At 42.4% G+C, this 20,857-nt stretch overlaps 1 protein-coding gene across 1 annotated transcript; it reads left to right on the forward strand.

Annotated features, from left to right (window-relative positions):
• Window positions 1–727: 727 nt before the first annotated feature.
• On the forward strand, window positions 728–19,430 carry Gpx7 (glutathione peroxidase 7). Its single transcript, XM_046451012.2, has 3 exons — window positions 728–921; window positions 16,015–16,276; window positions 17,350–19,430. Exons 1-3 carry the CDS (start codon window positions 787–789, stop codon window positions 17,511–17,513), a joined length of 561 nt encoding a protein of 186 aa, XP_046306968.1. The 5' UTR covers window positions 728–786; the 3' UTR covers window positions 17,514–19,430.
• The last annotated feature ends 1,427 nt before the right edge of the window (window positions 19,431–20,857 follow it).

Here is a 20,857-nt window from a genome sequence, read left to right on the forward strand (position 1 = left end):
CAATGATGGATAAAGGCAAGGATATAAGGGCCTGTCTCTCTAAACTCATCCGCATACAATTGTGATGGGCCATTCTAACTTCAGAGTCCCTGTTGGGTGAGCCAAGACTGTCCTCAGGCCTGCATGGAGCTCTCCATGTCTCCCTCTGCCACTCCTTCCACAGGTGTTGATCCCAGGGGTGCTCCCTCCGAAAGCCTCTGCACTCTCCAATCTCCACCTCAGATCTGCTTCCTAGGAATCCAACCTGCAACAGGCTCTTGGTCTCCTCTCAGCTGTCACTTTCAGGGAACATTAGTTCATTTACCTAAAGTCTGTAGGCATCATTCAGTTGTGAAAGTATTTCACATCCACTCTTCTATTACAGTACAGCACTCCCATTCCACACTGACTATGTGGATCAGAAACGGAGGCTAGCTTTACCAAAAAAAGTAGAGAAACTAAATAGGAGGCCTGGAGGGATGGAGTGATCAGCACTAATGAGAAGTTAAGCTCTTGGACCCAGATTTTTTTGTCTCTTTTTCTTCCAAATCCTGGAACAAGAGGGAGGCTCACTAAAGCGAATTCTGGTCTCAGGGGTCAGAATCCTGAAACCACAGTTCGGGGATCGGGGCCGGCTGCTCCCTCAGAACAGCTAGGGAAACTGAGGTCCTGAGTTCCGCGCGCAGACGCCTGCAGAGAACGGGAAGGGGGCGCGTCCTGCCTCTCGGGCCGCCTCTTCCCGCCCCCCATCGCCGGGTCCCCCGCCTCGTCTTTGCCCTCCCAAAGCCGCCACCTCGGAAGCGAGTCATGGTGGCTGCCGTGGCGGCGGCGTGGCTGCTCCTGTGGGCCGCGGCCTGCGCGCAGCGGGAGCAGGACTTCTATGACTTCAAGGCGGTCAACATCCGGGGCAAGCTGGTGTCGCTGGAGAAGTACCGCGGCTCGGTGAGTGAGCCGGGGACGCGGGGCCTGGGCGCCGCCCTGGCAGGGCCTGATGGGGCGACCCACGACCTGCGCGAGGGGGGCGGGGGTGGCTCCGCTCCAGGGCGCCGGCTTCTCACCCCGACTCGGGCATTCCCCCGGCCCAGGCGCTGCGCCGCCTCCAGACCCTTCGCCCTCAGTGTCCCGCGACTACGTGGCACGGCCCTGGAGCGCACTGAAAGCCGGGTGCCGCCTGCTCACCCACTGCCTTTGGGCACCCGGGTCGCAACCTCCTTAGGAAGGTGGGTGCCCCGGCCCAGGCTTTATTTCTTGCGAGTGGAAAAAGTAACCCTAGCATCGTGCCGCCTTTGCCTCTCCCAACCCCAGTTTCTGCTTCCAGAGAGGGAGTTGCTGATGCAGAATCTAATGAGAACACTGTGAAGATGAACGTGCAGTGCAAAGGGCGTTATTTAAAATGCACGGATCCTTACGAGAACCCGGGGTCCAGAGAGGAAAGGCATTTGCACAAGGCTGCGCAGCACTAAAAATCGACCTAGCCTGGAAGGGAAACCCATCTACCCGCTCCATCTGTGTTAGGCTGTAGGCCGACCCAGAAGGCAGTTTAGGTTGAGATACTAATCCTGGGCGAATTCGCCTCTCTTTACTAAGAGGGAATCTTGGCTTAAAGATGACTTCAGAGAAAAAAATGTGTGTTGATTGAATCTTTGAAATAAGAGTGGATTTTAAACCGGGTGTGGTAGCACACACCTGTAATCCCAGCGACTCGGGGAGTCTGAGGCAAGAGGATCGAAAGTTTGAGTTCAGCCTCAGCAATTTAGCGAGGCCCTAAGCAACTTAGTGAGACCCTGCCTCAAACTTAAAAATCAAAAGGACTAGGGATGTAGCTCAGTAGTTAAGTGCCCCTGGGTTCAACTTCCGGTACTCCCCCCCCACAAAAAAAGTGGATTTTATCTAGACTGAGAAGAGCATTCCAAACAAAGAGAACTGCCCAAGTCAGAACTCCTTAGCAAACTGCAAGAAGGGTTGGGGAGGGGTGGGGAGGCTTTCAAGCAGTTGTGCCTGAATTTAAGTCAGAGGCTGAGAATGGTAAAAGAGGCAGTCTAAGGGGTCAAGTGGGCTTTGAAGACTATACCCAGAGGTGAAGACATTATACCGTGTTGAACAAGAACCCCTAAGTCTGCCTCAGGATGGGCCTGGGGGTCCTGGTGTGGAAAAATGGAAATTGGACTCTAATGAACATGTGGTCCCATCATTCATGTTTGGATGGAGAATAAGACTATTTTTAATAATAAAAGTACTCTATAAGCCTTGAAATTCTCAAGTATGCTGAAGGTCCTGGAGGCAGTAGCCCCTGTCTTGACTGCCCTACAAGGTGCTATTAAGTTTTAGATGCAATGAAAGTGTGGAAGCACTTTGTAAACTGTACAGTGCTCTGTACCTGTACTGGTGGATCTCAGCAGAAATCTCATCCAGGAGACAAGGCAAGAGCAGATAAGACCATTGCCCATTCCTGTTCAGGCCTCCCCATCTCTCCAGTACAGCTCACAGCTTCCTTGATTTGGCACCAGACCAGCTCTGCTACTAATTTATTCATTGTGTATTATTCAGCACCTACTAGGTACTAGGTAGTAGGCCAGCTTCTGGGGTTACTGGGCAAACAAAACAGGCAAGTTTCTGCTTCATTAGAGTTGATATGGGGAAGAAAGAGACTACAAACAAGGAACTGAGAAATGAACAAGATAATTTAAAATAGTAATAACGGCTGAGACCAAAATAGAGCCAGAGTTCATGGCTTCTAAGGCGTAGAGTTAGAAATTGAACCTAGGCAGCCCAATTTCAGAGTCCATGCCCTTAATTGCTAAATTTAGAGGGAAACCAGGGAACCATCAGTCCCGTAAAGCTGTAAAAGGTATTATGCATTATCCTCACATGTTGCTGTTTGAGCAATATGCTCATTCATTCATCTGCAAACATTTACTGGCTCCTACTGCATACCTGGCACCAAATCCAGCCCTGGTAGTGTCCATGAGCAAGAGTAACATGATTTATGCCCTCAGGCTAACTGCGCCACAGTTATTTAGACCAGTGTTGAGTATGGATGAGTGACTTCTTGGGAATGTGCTTGCTTCCTGTGTGGGATTATGTACCTGAAGGCCTAACTGTATATGTGTATGAATGGTTTATTTGTTTGCTTGCTTCTATGTATATATCTGAGTCTGTACTTGTGCTTATATATATACATATGTAAATTATCTGTGTATTTGGGTATGTTTGTCTGTGTTTTGGTCTCTGAAGATTTAGCTTTTTGGTTTCAGGTCATCAAACTAGAAACTGCCACTTCCAAAAGAGTAGCAGTCACACATGGTATGGGTTAAAAATAAGCAACCTGGGCTGGGTTTGTAGCTCAGTGGTAGAGCGCTTGCCTTGCATGCATGAGGCACTGGGTTCGATCCTCAGCACCATATAAAAATAAATAAATACAAATAAAGGTATTTTGTCCATCTACAGCTAAAAAAATATTTTTAAAAAAGCAACCTTTAATACCCTCATTATTTGGGGATCCATCAGGGAAGAATGTGGGAAACTCCTAACTGAGGAAGGGAGTTCAAGAGTTCCAGTTTCTCACCATCCCAGGTAGAGTATAACCCGTGTTGACCTCAAATGAGGGTTCATATAATTTATGGTCCCAGGGAATTGGTCCTTCCTCATTTGGTGGAAGCAAGGGAGAGGAGTTATTGCTCAGTGTTTCAGTCATTTAGACCAGTGGTTTCAACTGGGGGTGATTTTGCTTCCCACAAGAACATTTTGCATAGTAAGGAAATATTTTTGATGGTCAAGACTAGGCATCTAATAAGTGGAGGCCAGGGATATTATCAAACATTCTACAATGAACAGAACGCCCCTCCCACCCCACTACAAAGGATTATCTGGCCCACAATGCCAATAGTGCTGAGGTTGAGAACCCCTATCTAGCCTGAGCAATTTGTGCCTGTGCTTATCCAGTGCTCCAGACTGCCCCCTGGGAGGGGACCCGATTTATGGGGCTAGCTGGTATAATCCAGGCTCTTCTGAAAAAGCAGCCAGTGGGGATCCAACATGGCGGCGAGAGGGGAGGCAGCGCTTTCAGTACCTCCTCAACAACGGGGTCAGAGAGACGCATGGATACGCTTAGATTCGACCTGCTGAGAAACTCCTAGCAAAATTCCATTAAAGAGAGACCGGCCGGGAATCGGTAGGATTTTTGGAGGTGACAGTTTGCGCTAGACGAGTGAATCTCCGCCACGCAGCGCAGAGGTCCAGACCCGCCAGCCGCTGCCCGCGCGACTTGGCGACTGTCGGCTGCCTGCACCGGCCCCCGCATCAGGGCGGATAGCCTCCGAGGCGCAGCGCAGCAGGAGCGGTGCAGGGACTCTAGGAAGAGGTCTCTCGCCAAGCCTTCATGAAATAGCGAACCGGGAGCTGAAACCAACCAGAGACAGACCAGTCCCACCCCTCCCTTCGGACACTCCGGCAAGGAGCCTGGGGCCCGCCATAGCAGAAAGGTGACATCACCGAAGTTCCACCGACAGAATTCCTTCCCAGCGGAATCCACGTTAGCAGGTGTGTGACTCCCACCCCCTCCAGATACAAGCAGCCAGGAAACCTCAGGAATCTCTCCGGGGGCATGTCTGTAGGGAAGCAGAGGGGATTCCAGATCCCCACCTCCCCTTAACACCAGCGGTGACACCCAAGATCTTAGCCGCCAGTTTCTGGGGGCGTGCCCACCAAAGGGGTCCGGAAAAATTAAACTGTTGGTTCCCAGATCACCCCACCACAGCACTGGGGCTTAGATGAATGACAGAGAGGGTGTTCATCGTTCGGGATATAGGACACGCGGTGGGGCTGCAAGTGTAATCAGATCCTTGGGGAACCGCCTCTGGTGAACAGGACCTGGCTGGCTGGCTGGGAGGAGGAACAGGGGGAGGGGCCGGATAAGTGAAAGGGCTCTGGACTAACAGGATTGAGAGAATCCCAGGAGCCACCGTACAGGGATTTCTGTCAGCACATAGAGGGCAGAAGCTCGGCTCAGAGGGCACAGCTCCGCCTATTGGAAGAGAAGAAAATGGGATTCAGCCATAGAACAGGGGATGCCAGCATGGCAGAGATCTGATGTCATCGGAGAGCAGCCGAGGAGAGAACTTCATTGGTGCCAGCGGCGACGGAAACAGTCGGTCTCCTGGTAGGGAGGGTGAGTCACAGATACCCGAGTCTCTCACGCTTTGTCGTCGAGCCAGAGGGGAGGAGCGGGGCCACCGCCCGTGCCCGCAAGGTAGGCAGACCTGCGACCAACCTGCAGATCAGGCCCAGTGGTCTGCAGGCGTGGTAGGAGGGGCAGGGCAGAGCCTTCGCCCCCACCTGCAAGGTAGGCAGACCTGCGAAAGAACGGCGGATCAGGCCCAGGGGTCCGCGGGTGTGGTAGACACCTCACACCAATTGGAAGAGGGGCAGAGCAGAGCCCCCGCCCGCACCTGCAAGGGAGACTTTTCAACTATACAAGAGCAATATAAATATATAGGGGGGGAAAAATTTCAAAAACACAACAGTTTCACCAAGAAGAAAGAAACGCAAGCACTATGAAAAGACAAGGAAAGAAAGGACTACAAGCAATGCAGGTCAACTCAACTTTAGAAGAGGTAACAGCTGCAGCAGATGGAATGTCAGATAAAGAATTCAGGATATATATGCTTCAGATGATCTGGAGTATCAAGGAAGACATTAGACAGCAAAATCAGACAATGAAAGATCACTTCGACAAGGAATTACACAAACAAATCCAGGAAGCAAAGGATCAACTATACAGGGAGATACAGGTTATAAAAAACAAACAAACAGAAATCCTAGAAATGCAGGAAGCAATAAAACAACTTAAAAACTCAATTGAGAATACTACCAGCAGAGTAGAACACTTAGAAGATAGAACATCAGACAATGAAGACAAAGTATTTCAACTTGAAAAGAACATAGACAGCTCAGCAAGACTGTTAAGAAACCATGAGCAGAACATCCAAGAAATATGGGATAACATTAAGAGACCAAACTTAAGAGTCATTGGGACACAGGAAGGTATAGAACTCCATACCAAAGGAATGAGCAATTTATTCAATGAAATAATATGAGAAAACTTCCCAGACTTGAAGAATGAGACGGAATCCCAAATTCTAGAAGCCTACAGGACGCCGAATGTGCAAAATTATAAGAGATCCACACCTAGACACATTATAATGAAGATGCCCAACATACAGAATAAGGAGAGAATTTTAAAAGCTACAAGAGAAAGGAAGCAGATTACATTTAGGGGCAAGCCAATCAGGATAACAGCTGATCTTTCAACACAGACTCTGAAAGCTAGAAGATCCTGGAATAACATATTTCAAACACTGAAAGAAAATGGGTTCCAACCAAGAATTGTGTATCCAGCGAAATTAAGCTTCAGGATGGAAGATGAAATTAAAACCTTCCACGACAAACAAAAGTTAAAAGAATATGCAGCTAGAAAACCATCTCTTCAAAACATCCTCGGCAAAACATTACAGGAAGAGGAAATGGAAAATAACAATGAAAACCAACAGTGGGAGGTAGGACAGTAAAGGGGGGGGAATAATCATAGAGGAAAACAAACCATGTTTAGTAACATAAATAAACAAATATGGCTGGAACAACAACCCATATCTCAATAATAACCCTAAATGTTAATGGCTTAAACTCACCAATTAAGAGACACAGGCTAGTAGAATGGATCACAAAACAAGACCCAACAATATGCTGCCTACAGGAGACGCATTTGATAGGAAAAGACATACATAGGCTGAAGGTGAAAGGTTGGGAAAAATCATATCACTCATATGGACTTCGGAAACAAGCAGGAGTGTCCATACTCATATCAAATAAAATAGATTTCAAGCCAAAGTTAATCAAAAGGGATAAAGAGGGACACTACATACTGCTTAAGGGAACCATACACCAACAAGACATAACAATCATTAATGTATATGCCCCAAACAATGGTGCAGCTATGTTCATCAAACAAACTCTTCTCAAGTTCAAGAGTCTAATAGACCACCATACAATAATCATGGGAGACTTCAACACACCTCTCTCGCCACTGGACAGATCTTCCAAACAAAAGTTGAATAAGGAAACTATAGAACTCAATAACACAATTAATAACCTAGACTTAATTGACATATATAGAATATACCACCCAACATCAAGCAGTTACACTTTTTTCTCAGCAGCACATGGATCCTTCTCAAAAATAGATCATATATTATGTCACAGGGCAACTCTTAGACAATATAAAGGAGTAGAGATAATACCATGCATCCTATCTGATCATAATGGAATGAAACTGAAAATCAACGATAAAAGAAGGAAGGAAAAAGCATACATCACTTGGAGAATGAACAATAGGTTACTGAGTGATCAATGGGTTACAGAAGACATCAAGGAGGAAATTAAAAAATTCTTAGAGATTAATGAAAACACAGACACAACATATCGGAATCTATGGGACACATTGAAAGCAGTTCTAAGAGGAAAATTCATTGCTTGGAGTTCATTCCTTAAAAAAAGAAAAAACCAACAAATAAATGATCTCATACTTCATCTCAAAATCCTAGAAAAAGAAGAGCAAAACAACAGCAAAAGAAGTAGAAGGCAAGAAATAATTAAAATCAGAGCTGAAATTAATGAAATCGAAACAAAAGAAACAATTGAAAAAATTGACAAAACTAAAAGTTGGTTCTTTGAAAAAATAAACAAAATCGACAGACCCTTAGCCATGCTAGCGAAGAGAAGAAGAGAGAGAACTCAAATTACTAGCATACGGGATGAAAGAGGCAATATCACAACAGACACTTCAGAAATACAGAAGATAATCAAAAATTATTTTGAATCCTTATACTCCAATAAATTAGAAGATAGTGAAGGCATAGATAAATTTCTTAAGTCATATGATCTGCCCAGATTGAGTCAGGAGGATATGGACAACCTAAACAGACCAATATCAATCGAGGAAATAAAAGAAACCATCAAAAGACTACCAACTAAGAAAAGCCCGGGACCGGATGGGTATACAGCAGAATTTTACAAAACCTTTAAAGAGGAACTAATACCAATACTTTTCAAGCTACTTCAGGAAATAGAAAAAGAGGGAGAACTTCCAAATTCATTCTATGAGGCCAACATCACCTTGATACCTAAACCAGACAAAGACACTTCAAAGAAAGAAAACTTCAGACCAATATCTCTAATGAACCTAGATGCAAAAATCCTCAATAAAATTCTGGCGAATCGGATACAAAAACATATCAAAAAAATTGTGCACCATGATCAAGTAGGATTCATCCCTGGGATGCAAGGCTGGTTCAATATACGGAAATCAATAAATGTTATTCACCACATCAATAGACTTAAAAATAAGAACCATATGATCATCTCGATAGATGCGGAAAAAGCATTCGACAAAGTACAGCATCCCTTTATGTTCAAAACTCTAGAAAAACTAGGGATAACAGCAACATACCTCAATATTGTAAAAGCAATCTATGCTAAGCCTCAGGCTAGCATCATTCTGAATGGAGAAAAAATGAAGGCATTCCCTCTAAAATCTGGAACAAGACAGGGATGCCCTCTTTCACCACTTCCGTTCAACATAGTTCCCGAAACGCTGGCCAGAGCAATTAGACAGATGAAAGAAATTAAAGGCATCAAAATAGGAAAAGAAGAACTTAAATTATCACTATTTGCAGATGATATGATTCTATACCTAGCAGACCCAAAAGGCTCTACAAAGAAACTATTAGAGCTAATAAATGAATTCAGCAAAGTGGCAGGATATAAAATCAACACGCATAAATCAAAGGCATTCCTGTATATCAGCTACAAATCCTCTGAAATGGAAATGAGGACAACCACTCCATTCACAATATCTTCAAAAAAAATAAAATACTTGGGAATCAACCTAACAAAAGAGGTGAAAGACTTATACAATGAAAACTACAGAACCCTAAAGAGAGAAATAGAAGAAGATCTTAGAAGATGGAAAAATATACCCTGTTCATGGATAGGCAGAACTAACATCATCAAAATGGCGATATTACCAAAAGTTCTCTATAGGTTTAATGCAATGCCAATCAAAATCCCAACGGCATTTCTTGTAGAAATAGAGAAAGCAATCATGAAATTCATATGGAAAAATAAAAGACCCAGAATAGCAAAAACAATGCTAAGCAGGAAGAGTGAATCAGGCGGTATAGCGATACCAGACTTCAAACTATACTACAGAGCAATAGTAACAAAAACAGCATGGTACTGGTACCAAAACAGGCGGGTGGACCAATGGTACAGAATAGAGGACACAGAAACCAATCCACAAAACTACAACTATCTTATATTTGATAAAGGGGCTAAAAGCATGCAATGGAGGAAGGATAGCATCTTCAACAAATGGTGCTGGGAAAACTGGAAATCCATATGCAACAAAATGAAACTGAATCCCTTTCTCTCGCCATGCACAAAAGTTAATTCAAAATGGATCAAGGAGCTTGATATCAAATCAGAGACACGCCGTCTGATAGAAGAAAAAGTTGGCTATGATCTACATACTGTGGGGTCGGGCTCCAAATTCCTCAATAGGACACCCATAGCACAAAAGTTAATAACTAGAATCAACAAATGGGACTTACTCAAACTAAAAAGTTTTTTCTCAGCTAAAGAAACAATAAGAGAGGTAAATAGAGAGCCTACATCCTGGGAACAAATCTTTACTCCTCACACTTCAGATAGAGCCCTAATATCCAGAGTATACAAAGAACTCAAAAAATTAGACAATAAGATAACAAACAACCCAATCAACAAATGGGCCAAGGACCTGAACAGACACTTCTCAGAGGAGGACATACAATCAATCAACAAGTACATGAAAAAATGCTCACCATCTCTAGCAGTCAGAGAAATGCAAATCAAAACTACCCTAAGATACCATCTCACTCCAGTGAGATTGGCAGCCATTATGAAGTCAAACAACAACAAGTGCTGGCGAGGATGTGGGGAAAAGGGTACACTTGTACATTGCTGGTGGGACTGCAGATTGGTGCAGCCAATCTGGAAAGCAGTATGGAGATTTCTTGGAAAGCTGGGAATGGAGCCACCATTTGACCCAGCTGTTCCCCTTCTTGGTCTATTCCCTAAAGACCTAAAAAGAGCATGCTACAGGGACACTCCTACATCGATGTTCATAGCAGCTCAATTCACGATTGCAAGACTGTGGAACCAACCCAGATGCCCTTCAATAGACGAATAGATTAAAAAAATGTGGCATTTATACACAATGGAGTATTACTCTGCATTAAAAAATGACAAAATCATAGAATTTGCAGGGAAATGGATGGCACTAGAGCAGATTATGCTAAGTGAAGCTAGCCAATCCCTGAAAAACAAATGCCAGATGTCTTCTTTGATATAAGGAGAGTAACTAAGAACAGAGTAGAGACGAAGAGCATGAGAAGAAGATTAACATTGAACAGAGATGAGAGGTGGGAGGGAGGGGGAGAGAAAAGGGAAATTGCATGGAAATGGAAGGAGACCCTCAGGGTTATACGGAAGAACATACAGGGGGAAATGAGGGGAAAGGGAAAGATAATACAAGGGGGAGAAATGAAGGTCAGTAGAGGGGGTAGAGAGAGAAGAGGGGAGGGGAGGGGAGGGGAGGGGGGATAGTAGAGGATAGGAAAGGTAGCAGAACACGACAGTCACTAGTATGGCAATATGCAAATCAATGGATGTGTAACTGATGTGATTCTGCAATCTGTATATGGGCTAAAAATGGGAGTTCATAACCCACTTGAGGCAAAGTGTGAAAGATGATATATCAAGAACTATGTAATGTTTTGAACAACCAACAATAAAAAAAAAAAAAGCAGCCAGTGGGGGCTGGGGATGTAGCTTAGAGGTAGAGCACTTGCCTAGCAATCTCCAGTTACCCAGCTTTAATATTTATTGCCTAAGCAGTTAATAAAAATAGGGATTAGTCATTATTAGGGTTTAAATATGAGGTGTCCCCCAAAAGCTTAAATGTGAGACAATGCAAGAAGTTTAGAGGTGAAATTGAGTTAGGAGAGCCTTAACCTAATCAGTGCATTGATTCACTTGAATGGATTAACAGGGTGGTGACTGTAGGCAGGTAGGGTGTGGCTGAAAGAGATAAATTACTGGGAACATGACCTTGGGGGATATATTTTGTCTCTGGTGAGTGGAATAGTCTCTTTGCTTCCTGGTGCCATCTCCAGAGCTGCTTTCCTCTGCTACACCCTTCCACCATGAAGTTCTGCCTCACCTCCAGTCTGGAGCAACAGAGCTAGTTATCTATGGACAGAGACCTCTGAAACTGTGAACTCCAAATACACTTTTTCTCCTCTAAAATTGTTCTTGTTAGGTCACAGCAGTGAAAAAGCTGACTGACACATTTAGTGATCAAAGAAAGATGTATTTGTTCCCTGGAGGGGAGGGGATAAAAATGGGATTGCCCTGGGATCCAGGGTTCTTTTTTTTTTTAAGTTGTCCATGGGCCTTTTATTCATTTATTTATTTATATGTAGTACTGAGAATCGAACCCAGTGCCTCACACATGGGAGGCAAATGCTGTACCACTTGAGCTACAACCCCAGCCCTCCAGGGGTCTTTTTTTTTTTTTTTTTTTTTTTTTAATTTTTTATTGTGGGTTGTTCAAAACATTACAAATTTCTTGACATATCATATTCCACACTTTGATTCTAGTGGGTTATGAACTCCCACCTTCACCCCATACACAGATTGCAGATTCACATCAGTTACACATCCATTGATTTACAAATTGCCATACTAGTGTCTGCTGTGCTCCGCTGCCTTTCCCATCATCCACCCTCCCCCCTCCCCACCTCTCCCCTCCCCTCCCCTCCTCTCTCTCTACCCCCTCCACTGTATAACCCTGAGGGTCTCCTTCCATTACCGTGCAATTTACCTTCTCTCTCCCTTTCCCTCCCACCTCTCATCCCTGTTAAATGTTAATCTTCTTCTCCTGTTCTTCGTCCCTACTCTGTTCTTAGTTACTTTCCTTATATCAAAGAAGACATTTGGCATTTGTTTTTTAGGGATTGGCTAGCTTCACTTAGCATAATCTGCTCTAATGCCATCCATTTCCCTGTAAATTCTATGATTTTGTCATTTTTTAATGCAGAGTAAAACTCCATTGTGTATAAATGCCACATTTTTTTTATCCATTCGTCTATTGAAGGGCATCTAGGTTGGTTCCACAGTCTTGCTATTGTGAACTGTGCTGCTATGAACATCGATGTAGCAGTGTCCCTGTAGCATGCTCTTTTTAGGTCTTTAGGGAATAGACCAAGAAGGGGAATAGCTGGGTCAAATGGTGGCTCCATTCCCAGCTTTCCAAGAAATCTCCATACTGCTTTCCAAATTGGCTGCACCAATCTGCAGTCCCACCAGCAATGTACAAGTGTACCCTTTTCCCCACATCCTCGCCAGCACTTGTTGTTGTTTGACTTCCTAATGGCTGCCAATCTTACTGGAGTGAGATGGTATCTTAGGGTGGTTTTGATTTGCATTTCTCTGACAGCTAGAGATGTTGAGCATTTTTTCATGTACTTGTTGATTGACTGTATGTCCTCCTCTGTGAAGTGTCTGTTCAGGTCCTTGGCCCATTTGTTGATTGGGTTGTTTGTTCTCTTATTGTCTAATTTTTTGAGTTCTTTGTATACTCTGGATATTAGGGCTCTATCTGAAGTGTGAGGAGTAAAGATTTGTTCCCAGGATGTAGGCTCCCTATTTACCTCTCTTATTGTTTCTTTTGCTGAGAAAAAACTTCTTAGTTTGAGTAAGTCCCATTTGTTGATTCTAGTTATTAACTTTTGTGCTATGGGTGTCCTATTGAGGAATTTGGAGCCCGACCCCACCGACTGTAGATCGTAGCCAACTTTTTCTTCTATCAGACGGCGCGTCTCTGATTTGATATCAAGTTCCTTGATCCATTTTGAATTCACTTTTGTGCATGGCGAGAGAAAGGGATTCAGTTTCATTTTGTTGCATATGGATTTCCAGTTTTCCCAGCACCATTTGTTGAAGATGCTATCCTTCCTCCATTGCATGCTTTTAGCCCCTTTATCAAATATAAGATAGTTGTAGTTTTGTGGATTGGTTTCTGTGTCCTCTATTCTGTACCATTGGTCCACCCGCCTGTTTTGGTACCAGTACCATGCTGTTTTTGTTACTATTGCTCTGTAGTATAGTTTGAAGTCTGGTATCGCTATACCGCCTGATTCACACTTCCTGCTTAGCATTGTTTTTGCTATTCTGGGTCTTTTATTTTTCCATATGAATTTCATGATTGCTTTCTCTATTTCTACAAGAAATGCCATTGGGATTTTGATTGGCATTGCATTAAACCTATAGAGAACTTTTGGTAATATCGCCATTTTGATGATGTTAGTTCTGCCTATCCATGAACAGGGTATATTTTTCCATCTTCTAAGATCTTCTTCTATTTCTCTCTTTAGGGTTCTGTAGTTTTCATTGTATAAGTCTTTCACCTCTTTTGTTAGGTTGATTCCCAAGTATTTTATTTTTTTTGAAGATATTTTGAATGGAGTGGTTGTCCTCATTTCCATTTCAGAGGATTTGTCGCTGATATACAGGAATGCCTTTGATTTATGCGTGTTGATTTTAAATCCTGCCACTTTGCTGAATTCATTTATTAGCTCTAATAGTTTCTTTGTAGAGCCTTTTGGGTCTGCTAGATATAGAATCATATCATCTGCAAATAGTGATAATTTAATTTCTTCTTTTCCTATTTTTATGCCTTTAATTTCTTTCGTCTGTCTAATTGCTCTGGCCAGTGTTTCGAGAACTATGTTGAAGAGAAGTGGAGAGAGAGGGCATCCCTGTCTTGTTCCAGATTTTAGAGGGAATGCCTTCAGTTTTTCTCCATTCAGAATAATGCTAGCCTGAGGCTTAGCATAGATTGCTTTTACAATATTGAGGTATGTTCCTGTTATCCCTAGTTTTTCTAGAGTTTGAACATAAAGGGATGCTGTACTTTGTCAAATGCTTTTTCCGCATCTATCGAGATGATCATATGGTTCTTATTTTTAAGTCTATTGATGTGGTGAATAACATTTATTGATTTCCGTATATTGAACCAGCCTTGCATCCCAGGGATGAATCCTACTTGATCATGGTGTACAATTTTTTTTATATGTTTTTGTATCCGATTCGCCAGAATTTTATTGAGGATTTTTGCATCTAGGTTCATTAGAGATATTGGTCTGTAGTTTTCTTTCTTTGAAGTGTCTTTGTCTGGTTTAGGTATCAGGGTGATGTTGGCCTCATAGAATGAATTTGGAAGTTCTCCCTCCTTTTCTATTTCCTGAAGTAGCTTGAAAAGTATTGGTATTAGTTCTTCTTTAAAGGTTTTGTAAAATTCTGCTGTATACCCATCGGGACCTGGGCTTTTCTTAGTTGGTAGTCTTTTGATGGTTTCTTCTATCTCCTCAATTGATATTGGTCTGTTTAGGTTTTCTATATACTCCTGACTCAATCTGGGCAGATCATATGACTTAAGAAATTTATCTATGCCTTCACTATCTTCTAATTTATTGGAGTATAAGGATTCAAAATAGTTTTTGATTATCTTCTGTATTTCTGAAGTGTCTGTTGTGATATTGCCTTTTTCATCCCGTATGCTAGTAATTTGAGTTCTCTCTCTTCTTCTCTTCACTAGCATCGCTAAGGGTCTGTCGATTTTGTTTATTTTTTCAAAGAACCAACTTTTAGTTTTGTCAATTTTTTCAATTGTTTCTTTTGTTTCGATTTCATTAATTTCAGCTCTGATTTTAATTATTTCTTGCCTTCTACTTCTTTTGCTGTTGTTTTGCTCTTCTTTTTCAAGGATTTTGAGATGAAGTATGAGATCATTTATTTGTTGGTTTTTTCTTTTTTTAAGGAATGAACTCCAAGCAATGAATTTTCCTCTTAGAACTGCTTTCAATATTTTTTCAAGTTGTATACAGACACAATATCTTTATTTATCTATCTATCTATCTATCTATTTATTTATTTATTTATTTTTATGTGGTGCTGAGGATCCAGTCCAGTGCCTCTCATGTGCTAGGAGAGCCCTCTACCACTGAGCCACAACCTCAGCCCTCCAGTGGTCTTTTTATCCAGGAAACTTATATCTATCTCTGTATCATTCAGGCGTTTATGTGTGTGTGCACACTTACTTATTCGGCAGACACTTACTAAGGCTTTTTCATACGCTAACCCAGAGATGAAGTGGACTTAGCTCCTGTCCTCAGCAGGTTTCCATTCTAGAAGAGAAGCCAAAACATGCAGGCAACTACAGTGTAGAGTGTTGAATGCTAGCTGACTGAGCCAAAAATTGGACCCAGGTGTGCCTTTCTACTCTCCCACATCACCTCCCAATTGTGCTCACCAGTGTGTGTGTGACTTTGTGCTGTATTTGTGAGTATGTGCACTATTTGCTAATATATGTTTTTATGGTAGGGCATGTGTGAACCCATTTATATGTATTGTGTACTTATACCCACACATGTTCATCTGTGCGTACACATATCTGTAAACTCATGAATGCTTGTTTCTTATGTGCCTGTGTGTGCTTGTGTACATGTATATGTGAGATAATATACATAAATATGTATACTGTGTACATACTTATTGCCTAAGCTTTTAATAAAATTAGGGATTAGTCTAGTGATCAAAGAAAAAGGTTTGTGTTTGCTGGAGGGGAGGGAACAAAATGGGATACATATGTACATAGTGGGGTTTTTGTTTTTGTTTGTGGTGCTAAGGATCAAAATCAAAGCTGCACACATTCTAGACACACACTCTACCACTGAGTTCCAACCCCCCTTGTGTATATGAGGGGACATTAATTGTTGGGGGAGTCTCATATGTGAGCATGTTGGGGCAAATCTAAGTGCATTCCTTTCACTGAGTTGTGTATATGCATGAGCTTTGTTTTGTTTTCTTTTTGCCATCCAGGTGTCCCTAGTGGTAAATGTGGCTAGTGAGTGTGGCTTCACAGACCAGCACTATCGAGCCCTGCAGCAGCTACAGCGGGACTTGGGTCCCCATCACTTCAATGTGCTTGCCTTTCCCTGCAACCAGTTTGGCCAACAAGAGCCAGACAGCAATGGAGAGATTGAGAGCTTTGTTCGTCACACCTATAGTGTCTCTTTCCCCATGTTTAGCAAGATTGCAGTCACTGGCACTGGTGCCCACCCTGCCTTCAAGTACTTAACTGGTGAGTCCTATCCCTTCTTGCCCTCACCTTCCCTCAGGTGGCTGAAGCCATGGCTCCCTGGGCAGCAGAAGCCACTGGCTAGCTGGGTAATCTGTGGCCCTTTTCCCTTCCTGACCCTCTCAGGTGGATTGATATTTTATTCCAGTACTAATCATTAAGTAAAGTGGGGGAGGGCCAACCTGGGGGGGATTCCTGCCTAAGAATATCTCCATACCTGGTGCCTTGCAGTTCTTCCTCAGGGTGACTCCTAAGGACTTCTCTGGGTTTCTATTTTCATATAAATAGGCTCCTAGAAGGAGATTGGCCCTCACACTTTAGTCCATGTGGATTAGTTGAGTTTATGGACTGAAGAGGAGAAACCAAGGCACACACAAGGGACACCACATACTTGGAGAAGGCTGACCAAGATGGCTGACAGGCATTTCCAGCCCTGAGCCAGAGGCAAAGTCTGTAGACCATGGAAGGGAAACCTTCTAAGCTAAATAAACTACCAGGTGTGAATGTTTCAGAGTATATCCCTTCTCTATCCCTAGAAACCTCAGAGCCACAAAATGGGGTCGTGGACCAAGCTTGTCATTATGAACCTGTTTCTTCCCTCAGGCCTTTTTCTTCCCTTGGGGGTTCCATTTTTGCTCTCTTTCATTCCACATTTCCGGTTTCTTTGTATCTTTCACCATAACCCCACTACCTACTTACCTGTAGGAGTACATAAGCAGCAATAGTAAAGCAAACAAAATGTCCTTTACCAAGGCTGGTTTATGTTTTGCTTCTCCAGTCAATTCCAATGTTTGCTTTTCTTCTGTGTGTTTTTGTTAGTTCTTTCCCAGTTTCCATGATCATAGATCAAATCTGACCTTGCTTTTAGAAGCACCAAAGGAGATGTTAAAATTGCATAAGCCTGAGACCTACTGAAGCAGTGCCCCCAAACCTTCCAATGATTCTGATGCAACCAGACCCAGGAGGTTGAGGGTTAGGAAGGCAAAGGGACCCCTGATTATTCAGCTAGCCAGTGGAATTCCAGGAGAGGATACACAAAGAAGTACATTTTGTTCACCTTCTTCCTTTTTCTCTAGAAACTTCTGGGAAGGAGCCCACCTGGAACTTCTGGAAGTATCTGGTGGCCCCAGATGGAAAGGTAGTAGGGGCTTGGGACCCAACTGTGTCAGTGGAGGAGATCAGGCCTCAGATCATGGCACTGGTGAGGAAGCTCATCCTGCAGAAGCGAGAAGATTTATAACCACTTTGCCTCTTCTCCCACCAACCCTGTCCCACCTATCTGTGTATAAGTGACCAAAGCAAGCTCAAATGGTGCTTCAAAGGGAGAGACTCACTGATTCTCTTTCCATCATTCTTATCCCACCTCCCCTTTCATTCTTATAAGGGGAAAATTATAGTATTTTTTGAATCATAGTATTTTTTGAATTATAGTATTTTTTGAATCCTGGCCAAGAAGAGCTCTTAGTAGTGAATCACTAGTCAATGAAGACATGTGGCAAGTAGAAGCATATCTGGCAATAATCTATCCTTTCAGGACTCTGGAAAATGGGGCCAGTTCCTACCTCACAGGGATGTTGTGAGGATTAGGATGGAACACCTGGGAAAGTGCCTTGGGCAGTGCCAGCCAAATAGGAGGCATTCAATAAATGTGGTGTGTTTTTTGCATATAAACCAAAAAATAACTTGTGGTTAATAAAAACTTATACCCAACATAAATTTCCACCCAATAGAAATCTAGGTCAAACATTTATTTTTTTTGTTTTCCTTTGTGTATTATTATTATTAATTACAGAAGATGCAAGTCCCTGGACTGGGGATGTAGCTTAGTGGCAGATCACTTGCCTGACATCACATGTGAAGCCCTCGGTTCAATCCTCAGAACCTAAAAAAATAAAATAAAAAAGAAAGAAAGAAAGCAAATACCTTGTAAAAATCCAAAAATAAGGATAATGTAAAATAAAAGTTAAAGTCCCCCCCCCCCTCATTTTCTATAATCTCACGCCTTGGAAATAAACACTGTCAGCAATTTGGTACAAAAACTTCCATACCTTTTTTTTTAAAATCAAGCTAATCAGTATTGCCCCCCCCCCAAAATTTATAGACCAAAGGTATACTACAACAACAACAAAAGCAAAGGATATAAATAGGTAATTTACAAAAGAATACAAATACCCAATGAGGACATGAAAAGATATTCAGATTCATAGGTTGGAAAGATTTTTGAAATGATAATACTCATTTTTGGTAAGGATGTAGGGATATGGGCATTCATATAAACTGTTGATAGGACAAAATGGAACAAGGTTGTTTTGGTGATGATCTATTATTTTATCCCCTTGGTACAGAGGATTAAACCTAGAAGTGCTTTATCATTGAGCTACATCTACCAGCCTTTTTTATTTTTTATTTGGAATCAGGGTTTCACTAAATTGCCCACACTGCCCTCAAACTTGTGATTCTTCTACTCCTTCCAATTAGCTGGGATTTCAGGTGTACACCACTGCATCTGACTGGAAATATCTTTTAAAACAAAATCTTTTTTTTTTTTTAGGAGAGATTTTTTTTTTTTTTTTTTTTTTTAGTTTTCGGTAGACACAACATCTTTGTATGTGGTGCTGAGGATCGAACCCCGGGCCCGCACGCACGCCAGGCGAGCGTGCTACTGCTTGAGCCACATCTCCAGCCCTTAAAACAAAATCTTTGTATCCTTTGCTCTATCATTTCCTCTTCTAAAAGACTCTGAAACCGTGTATATGTACATATAAACAATAATATGTATGTATACCATTCATAAGAGTGAAATTTTGGATATAACCCATATGTTTATCAAAATGGGTCTGGTAATGGTACAAATCTAAATGATAAACTAATGCAAATGTTAAAATGAATGGGCTAGAGGTGGGCACGGTGACTCACACTTGTAATCTCAGCAGCTGGGGTGGGGAGGGCAGGTGGTTGAGGCAGGAGTTCAAAGCCAACCTCAATAAAAGCAAGGCGCTGGGGCTGGGATTGTGGCTCAGCGGTAGAGCACTCACCTTGCACATGCGTGCGAGGCACTGGGTTCAATCCTCAGCACCACATAAAAATAAATAAAATAAGAGTACTGTGTTCAACTACAAGTAATTTAATATATATTAAAAAAAAAAAACAGAAAAAAGCAAGACTTGCTAAGCAACCCAGTGAGATCTTGTCTCTAAATAAAATACAAAATAGGGCTGGGGATGTGGCTCAGTGGTCAAGTGCCCCTGAATTCAATCCCTGGTACCAAAAAAAAAAGGAAAAGAAAAAGAAAAAAAAATGAATGGGTTAGATCTGTATAAGCCACCATAGAAAGTTGTCCAAAAGTGAAAAAAAGGCAAGTTGTAAAACAGAATGAACACATGCACAAACATATACAAAGACAATATAAATAAGTATAATATTTTTATTAAGTGTTAAGTGAGAGGGAAGAATATAGACTAAACTGAATGAATGGTGGTTGCCTATGAGGGAGGTGGGGTGAGATAATAAGGTCATTTTCTTTAAATATTTCTTTAATGTCTGCATTTTGTGCATAAAATATATACTTTACTTTTACATAAATGTAAAGTGGCAGCTAAATACTGTGGTGAAGGGCAAAGTGACTGGTCCATAATTCACCTTCCAAGCAGCCTTCTCAAAGTCTAGAGATTCAGATTCAAGTCTAAGTGATGCCCCTGACTCACAGACAGCAAATTGTTTCATCTCTACTGTGCTTCATTTTCCCACTGGACAACCAAAGGATCAAACTGCATGGACAGTTCTCACAGTCTCCCTTAATGGTCCTTCTCAAGAGCTTCCCAGAGGGCTGGGGATGTGGCTCAAGTGGTAGCGCGCTCGCCTGGCATACACAGGGCACTGGGTACTCAGCACCACGTAAAAATAAAAATAAAATAAAGATGTTGTGTCCACTGAAAACTAAAAAATAAATATTAAAAAATTCTCTCTCTCTCTCTCTCTCTTTCTTTAAAAAAAAAAAAAAATCTTCCCAGAGTAGATTGAAGGCTCCCTGTGGGTTGAACACAAGCCTTGCTATGGTGGCCTCCAGCCTGCCCTCATAAACTCTGCTCCAAGCTCCAGTTCTGCACATGCTCATGTGCACACACACAATGAAACCCAACTATCACAGAAGTTTTTGTGATGGGCATCTCAGAACCACATACCCCTGAGCTATCTTCCTCCATCTATACCCACTCTCTCCGGCATCTATATTTTGCCTTCTTTCGCTCCCTTCACCAAAGCCATCTCTTAGCTCCCAATTGTGAATCCAATGAACATCTCTCTGATATTCTACCTAAATTCTCAGCCACATGGGACATTGCTGACAAAGCTCTTCTCTTTGACACATTCTTTTCTCTAAGCTTTCCTGCCACTGTCTTCTCTTAATTTCCCCTTATGTCTCTGAGTTTTCCGTTCTTGGTGTGCATTGACGTCTCTTCCTTCTCTACTCACCCCTTCTCTGTTGGTTTTTCTTGAGGCCTAGAGCCTCTTTTCTTACTCAATGTGTTCTGCTGCAGTCACCTCATTTTTTTCCTCATGCTTTTGATCACCATCTATGCCTGGATA

The sequence above is a fragment of the Marmota monax genome, unplaced genomic scaffold (assembly GCF_021218885.2).
Source record: "Marmota monax isolate L192 unplaced genomic scaffold, Marmota_monax_Labrador192_F-V1.1 WCK01_AAM20220418_F8-fsc00023, whole genome shotgun sequence".
In the NCBI taxonomy this organism is placed as follows: domain Eukaryota; kingdom Metazoa; phylum Chordata; class Mammalia; order Rodentia; family Sciuridae; genus Marmota; species Marmota monax.

Excerpts from the sequence above, each read along its gene's own strand:
- Gpx7 (XM_046451012.2), top strand. The coding sequence starts at position 787 with ATGGTGGCTGCCGTGGCGGCGGCGTGGCTGCTCCTGTGGGCCGCGGCC. Across the intron at positions 922-16,014 it reads TGGAGAAGTACCGCGGCTCG|GTGTCCCTAGTGGTAAATGT; the intron begins GTGAGTGAGCCG and ends TTTGCCATCCAG. Across the intron at positions 16,277-17,349 it reads TGCCTTCAAGTACTTAACTG|AAACTTCTGGGAAGGAGCCC; the intron begins GTGAGTCCTATC and ends CTTTTTCTCTAG.